Source organism: Saccostrea echinata, unplaced genomic scaffold, assembly GCF_033153115.1.
Source record: "Saccostrea echinata isolate AGI-Se365-2 ecotype Australia unplaced genomic scaffold, CSIRO_AGI_Sech_v1 ptg000005l, whole genome shotgun sequence".
Classification (NCBI taxonomy): Eukaryota; Metazoa; Mollusca; class Bivalvia; order Ostreida; family Ostreidae; genus Saccostrea; species Saccostrea echinata.
Window position 1 is genome coordinate 13071056 of NW_026889754.1, and position 7584 is coordinate 13078639.

General features: G+C 37.7%; 1 protein-coding gene across 1 annotated transcript; it reads right to left on the reverse strand.

Moving 5' to 3' along the window:
* Window positions 1-538: 538 nt before the first annotated feature.
* Window positions 539-1825, reverse strand: LOC133179670 (uncharacterized). The gene has a single exon (XM_061314370.1). It carries the CDS (start codon window positions 1823-1825, stop codon window positions 539-541), a length of 1287 nt encoding a protein of 428 aa, XP_061170354.1.
* Window positions 1826-7584: the final 5759 nt, after the last annotated feature.

Below are 7584 nucleotides of genomic sequence, written 5' to 3' on the forward strand. Positions count from 1 at the left end.
GAACCATTACCCGGATGCAAGTAGGTGTTTGAGCCGTCATTAAGTATACAAAGGTTATGATGCGATATTGCATCTTCAATTTTTTTCCCTTTATCTGTGATTTTGTCGCTACCCCAAAGCGGATTATGGGCATTAAAGTCACCGACAATCAGAAATGGAGCAGGGAGTTGTTCTATTAATTTTGTGAGTTCTAAAGATTGTAATTGATAGTGTGGGGGTACATATACAGAACAGAGGGTAATTGTCTTATCGAGAGAAACGCGTACAGCTACTGCCTGAAGATTAGTTTTTAAACTTATTTGGCTGTGAATGTATTTATTATTGATTGCTATAGAAGTACCGCCAGATGCTCTATCAGTTTGAGCATAATGGTTATACATACTATAGTTTTTAATATTGATCTTATCTGTTTCCTTTAAATGTGTTTCCTGTAAACATAAAGCTACCGGGCAATGGTCCTGAATAAGTAAAGATAATTCGTTAAAGTTAACTCTAAAACCTCGACAATTCCATTGTATAATTGTAGGATGATCCATATTTATTTCTTGTTATAGGAGATGGGGGATATTCTTCCTTTATTTTTATTGGGTGACACGCTTCCGGCCTGCGAGGAAGAATGACAAGGTGTAACGTCCATTTCTTCTAGGACCCCAAATTTATTGTGGAGAGCGACGAGGTCGTCTGCCCCTTTCGGCAACCGATCCCTCGACTGCTTCTGATTGTTTTTTGGGGGAGATCTGTTTTGTCTCCCGGATGATCTAGATGTTCCTGCAGATTCAGGCTTTGATGCAGCCGCAGCTGCAGTTTTTGGTGCAGCCACAGCTGCATGGCCTGCAGAAGCAGGTGATGAAGTAGATTTACCTTTGTCATGAGAAGGCAAAGGTGCTTCAGATGATGAGGTCTGCTGTAGAAAATCTTTCTCAGAGACCTGAGTAGACACTTCCTTCAAAGAGGATGATTTAACAACAGTTGCATACGTCATATTTGGTTTTGGAACGCTGTACATGTTCACTAATTTTTTAGCTTCCGGATATGGTATTCTTTTCTCTGTTTTAACTTTTTGTATTTCTTTTTCCTTTTTCCATATCGGACATTGTTTTGAAGACGACATGTGCTCCCCCTTGCAATTTTTACACTTTGGGTCATTCTGACAAGTTTTGCCGTCATGCCCCTCCTCACCACACCTGAAGCATGTTTCAGATCCTTTACAATTCATTTGCCCATGCCCAAATCGCTGACACTTAAAGCATCGCAAAGGATTGGGCACAAACGTTTCAATTTTCATTAGGTACAGCCCAACTTTGATGTTGGTAGGGAGAGTTGGCATACAAAAGGTCAAAAGGTAAGTGTTTGTTGGTTCAACAACATCATTACGCTTTTTTGTGAATCTTCTTACAGAGATCACTCCCTGGGATTCCAATTCAGATTGGATTTCCTGTTCAGGAATACCATCCAGGTCGTGATCCCTGTCAAACAAAATACCTTTGCTCTGGTTGAGTCCGCTATGAACCTTTCCAAGTACAGGGATATCTGCCAACATTTTTAAAGCCAACAAAGTTGAATGTTGTTTCTTGGTGACTTCAATAAGAAGAGCACCAGACTTCAACTTTTTTACAGATTTAGGCGTACCAATAATTCCTTGAATACCTTTTTGTATAAGAAAAGGCGATACTTTTGTAAGAGGCTTTGAATTTTGATCCGATAGTTTTGCTTCAAGTGTGATGAAGCGAGGCCAGTGTTCCACAACGGAGTTAAGTTGTTCGTCGTTGAAAGAAATTTCTAGACCTGTTGGGTAACAACGTTTTTTTGATTTTGAAGTATCCATGGTTAGATGAAGAACGTTTCAGAATCCTTGCTCCCCGCCCACCTCGGAGCGCCAACAAGGGCGATATCTAGTCAAACGGATATCCAGTAAGATAGACACCAAGAGGATACAAAGAGACTATACTCAGACATGATATACCTGATTGACCCTGAGCCACCGCTTAATATAAATATATCAACATGGAAACGTCGGCGTATTGGAAATTGCAAAATGAATCAGATAATATTACAAAAAATGCAAAACATCAATACTATGGCATGCAGATATTATCAGCTCGGCGTGACCAGCCGATTGATCAAGTCGGGCCAAACTTGACCTCCCGTCTAGATGAATATGGGGCCAAAGTGGAGTGTTGGTCATGTCAGGTGCGTTGCACCCAGCACCCGCAGACCTCAGCCACCAGGATCCCCTTCTCCACCAACACGGGTTGCAACCCACGGCCAACAGGTTGCCCCATTTAGTCGCCTTTTACGACATGCAAGGGGGTGCCAGGGACCTATTCTTGTCAGAGTGGTAAATGAGGTGTTAACATGCTCAAGAATTTGTTATTTGTTTATCAGTATCTGGAGGGATAGAATAAAGGAGTACCAAATCAGGATGAACGGTGGGTAATGCTTTGGCAGTGTTAAGGAGCTGTGTTAGCATAATAATAGTTGCAAGTTTTCTGATCTTAAAGAAGGACCAAATACAGTAGATCATGCAAATTAGTACAATTGCAGAAGCAATTAGTGCAATAGTACCACTTGTATCTGGAAAGGAATCTACTGCAAAGTAAATTTGACCATCTAACATTGGTTGTGCTAAAGACTGAAAAACTGTTGCATCTTTCTTTGCTTATTTAGCCATTTTTCTTTGAATTTAAGTGTTGTTTTTGATCAGCAGCCAAAATATGAGAAAAGAGATGATTGAAAATTTTGAAATTTGTAACTTTTAGATTGAGGTACTGCTGAAATTATGTATCGCCAAGTATAGTCGAAAGGTATTTAGGATCAAAAAATTCTTGAATGAGAGCTAAGTTGACCGGGTGAAGTACCGTAACTGATTGTGAGTTGTTGTTGCATGGTAAAAACAGGTCACCTGATGTCCCTGAACACAAGTAAGGTATCTTCATAACACAGAAGGGGCAGCCTTTGATAATTCTTTGGCCTGAGGGACAGTCAAGAGCAAACATGGGGATTTGGTACATGACGGTATTAGAAGGAGATAACTCAATTATGTTTGATTTGATTTCATTAACCAAGAAACGAAAGTTACACAATTTGTGAACCGATTCTTTTTGGTTGTAAAACAATGATGAGATGCAAGATGGTGATGCAGATGATTTGAGTGCCAAATGAAAAGAGCAAAACAATACTGAAGTTCCAATGCACTTGGATAATTGATGAGGTGACATGACTGTAAAATGTTGATTGTCATGAGTGTGCAGAAAATATTTGATTTCATCCATGAGTTTTGTGGCATGTGAAGTAGAAGAGTTCACAGGAACAAGAGGAGAGTACACATTATACAATAACAATGGCTTCTTGAATGGGGATATGGGAATTTTCAATGTTAAAGACAATGTACAGTGAACTCTTGTATATAGAAAGTCACTGTATAAGAAATAATAAAGGGGATCTGTGTGAATTTAGAAAACTGAGGACACTTTTTATCAATAATATCTTGAATGTGGTTTAAGGAGGAAGGAATTGCATGCGGCGTTATCAAATAGGGTGGTAATTTTCCGTTGATGAGTTCATGAATACTTCACGTTACATGATCAAGTGCCTGTTCTAGTTGCGCAGAGACATTTGTTTGTTTTATAATCAATTATTCTAACAAAACGAACTCATGATCCACGGAATCCATCGAACTGTGTAGAAGGTCAGTGAGGGCTATTGTGTCTTGGTGTTTTTTTTTTCCACTGCACTCATGTTGTTAAACCCTGCATCAACCGAGAGTATAAAGGATGAAGGATGTCTTTCTTGGATGGCCATCGCTTGAGTAATTTTTGCATTTTATCGGTTAAGGGTTTGCATGTGTCGTTGTAATGTTGCGATGTCATCCGAAGTTGCCGTCCCAAAAAGTGATTTTGAAATCTGTCCCACAAAGTCAAATAAGCCACGTTTGGATCCAGATGAGCCAATAAAGGTTTTTTGGGCTTGGAAGGTGATTTTGTGGAAGCAGCTTATGGATGTCATGCAAGGTCGAGTTTACTTTTACCATTGTTTGGGTCCGAAGAGCAATTAGTGTTTTCAAAATGTGTTGTCCGCACTAACAGTATGGGGAGTTGTTACAATACAGTTCTCTATGTAGGTAGACTTTCTTCGGCAGTGGAATTTGAAAGATGTGTGACCAATACTCCTGTCCGAAATAAAGTTCCTGATGTTGGTCAAACAGAATACCATAGTTCAAGCGCTGGAATGTGGTAGCATTACCAAAGGGCACAATACCAAGAAGGGAGACAAGACAGATGATGAGGATTCCGTTTTTATTAGATAACTCTCAACGATGGCAACAGTTTACATACATCAACAGACCGACATATAAAACGTGATCGAGTTGGATTGGCCGAGGGTGGCCTCCGGACTCAGAGTCCTTACGAGTCGGACGTGACCGAGACTGGCCTTCATATATTCCAGACTAAAGATTGAAGTTATGCATGAATATTTACAACAATGTACATAAAGAGTAAATAAATGACAGGTGTTGAGATTAAGTAAAATGAGTGAAAGATTCACAGGTATAGAGTAATTAAATATACTTAAATATACTTAATGACTCTTTGATGTTTGGACATTAAAAACCGATAATTACACAATGTTGTTATAAGAGATTAACAGTTCTTGAGACATAGCACTCTGTCTCTTTGTAATAACCGATCAATTGTCCGAAAAGTGTCACTCGTAAATTAAATTAAATATTAATAAAGAAAAATTAGATTCGTTGAACATATCGTGAGAAATAAAATATGACAGGAAAATAAGAAATTGATAGGAAGTCCAAAATAATTTTTTTCTGGAACAGTGGATATATCACTGTGATAATTTTTCCTACCGCTCGGAAAAACACGTCCTCGTGTTTGGAAAGAAATTTAACTTTAATTATTTTTCGGATTCTGTTCTTTAATGTTCTTGTAGACGCACACACCGGTAAACATTACATTATATATATAGGTTATTGAAACTATTCTGGTGGTTAACAAAGGAATGCCGAAAGTGTTGATCATGGATGTTGTTGTACGTTGATACATTGGTCGAACAGTTCACGTTGATCAGAGTGATTCAATAGGGGAAACTCGCTTGCTGTAGAGGTTTGGGATCTGACCACTGCAAAATATATGCAGTGGCCCAGGGCGTTGTTTTACCCTAAGGATTCATCCACCAATTGTGACCGTGTAGATTTGGACGGTACTTAGCAATTCGTCTGCAACTGCATCCGTTGTTTGCAGAACGAACGGGGTGAGGGAATGTTGGCGTAGGGGGTACGAGATATAGGTAGAGGCGCTGTGTGGCCGTTAGGTAAAAACGAAGTATAGGTGTGCCGTAATCCTGAAGGTCCACCAATATGCAATTCCAGAGATAAAACAAATGATGAAGGATTCCGTATCTGTTAGATGAGACTTAACGATGGCAACAGTTTACTTGGATCAACAGACATATTAGAAATAATAATGTCGGATTTGGCCCCCGACTCAGAGTCCTTACGAGTAGAACGTGGCCGAGACTAGCCTTCGTATATTCCAGACTTAAGATTGAAATTATACATGACTGTTTATAACAATGTACATAAAGAGTAAATAAATGACAGGTGTTGAGATTAAGTAAAATGAATGAAAGATTCACAGGTATAGAGTAATTAAATATACTTAATGACTCTTTGATGTTTGGACATTAAAAACAGATAATTGCACAATGTTGTTATAAGAGATTAACAGTTCTTGAGACATAGCACTCTGTCTCTTTGTAATAACCGATCAATTGTCCGAAAAGTGTCACTCGGCAATTAAACCATTAGATTCGTTGAAAATATCGTGAGAAATAAGAAATTGATAGGTTAAGTCAAAATAAAGTTTGTTTTTTTTTTTCTTGAAAAGTGGATTTTACACTGTGATAGCAGCATGAAACATAAAACTTAAAGAAGTTTCCATTGCACTTAGCATCTGTTGCCGAACAAAAGGACAAGATAAGCTAAGACCCCTTTTTGGCCCCTGGTTTGGGGTGTCTTTTAGAATGTTGCAATAGTTTATCAATAAAAACCTGTTGTCACCCCTGCCACAAAATGAGAATTGGTTCTAAGTTATGGGATACACAGAGGTCACAGGAAGGTCACAAAATATGTCAATTTCCGAATTTTCTCATTTTTATGCAAATTTTCATCGATTTTACGGCTCATTTTGATTCAGAAAACATAGAAAACAAGCTTGCCTATCTACAAACTTTATATATTTCATACACTAGTATCAGATGCATCTTATGTATAAAAATCTCAGATAGGCAAGCTTGTGTTCTATGTTTCCCGAGTGAAAAGTATCTCAAATTTGACGAAATTCCACCAGAATTGAGGAAATTCGGGAAAATGTCCTAATTTGGCACCCTCTTGTGGCCTCCGTGTAAGCTTTGAATCAAAATTAGTGCTGGTTTAAAACAATCATCATTTTTAAGTACTTAACTACAAATTATCACAGTTTTAACTGTGTTCTGATTTTTACATCAAATAAGGGGCCAGATTCGGCCATTACCATATCTTGTCCTTTAAATCAAAAGCACAAGCTGCATGCCCCTCATTTGGTTTTCATATCTACACGTCATTTTTGGGTTTCATTTTGTTTTTTTATAGATCATGTTGCCTGTCTCTTATTCTTTTTAGGGAAAAAAAAGAACACCGATTAATGCTCAGAACTCTAATATAATAATCAGTTTATTTACTGAATCTAATCACTAATTATTTTTTAATGTTTATAAAATATGTTTGTGTGCAACAGATAATTTAAATATTTCAGAGTGAATAATGACATCACGGCACATTTCAAACATTGGACATTGTCTTCGACAGCAATCAGAATTCAGGTGGTAATAGGTGTTTTGTAATGATGCCGATACTTTCTGTGTCTTTGAATTAGGGGTTAGATACTTCCTGTGATCAAAACGCTTTAGACCAAGGTCATATGGTGGAGTTCTCAACTTGTCTGAAAATTGCTGTCCGCATTCATAGCACTTTTTCGCCAAACCAGCAAGAAATATGAAATGAAATGTTGTTCTAAATTACTTTTTTCTGAAATAGCGTAATCCATTACTTCTGCAAAAGTGTTATTGTTTCTATCTTTCCTAATTGAGGTTCCCTTTGGTTTCTGGCCCCTATTCATAGGCATTCCTGTTAGGGAAATTCCTGTTAGATTTCTTTCGTTTCTGTTGTATTTCTTCTTATATTGTTGTATGTAATCTCTTAATGAATTACAATAAAATGATGTCGCAATTGTATGTTCACAAAGTTTGTAACAGTTGTAGCGGTGGCATTTGATTTTACACGTGAATAAGGTTGTGCATTTAGATTTGTACACTTTAAATGGATCACACGTTTGATTTGTATTGAAAGCAACAAATGCAGATTTATCATCACACCCAGGCATTTGAACGATCCATTTGCAGACCGAAAAATAACTTAAGCATTCACTTTTTTTTTTTTTTTTTTTTTTTTTTTTTGGTAGGAACTTTGCCATAAGGCATTTGCTTCGTATACAAAAAGCGGTTTCCATTTAAAGTTTGTCATTTTAAGGGTGG

What these genes read in the sequence shown, in the direction of transcription:
- LOC133179670 (XM_061314370.1), bottom strand. Translation starts at nt 1,825, where the DNA reads ATGGATACTTCAAAATCAAAAAAACGTTGTTACCCAACAGGTCTAGAA.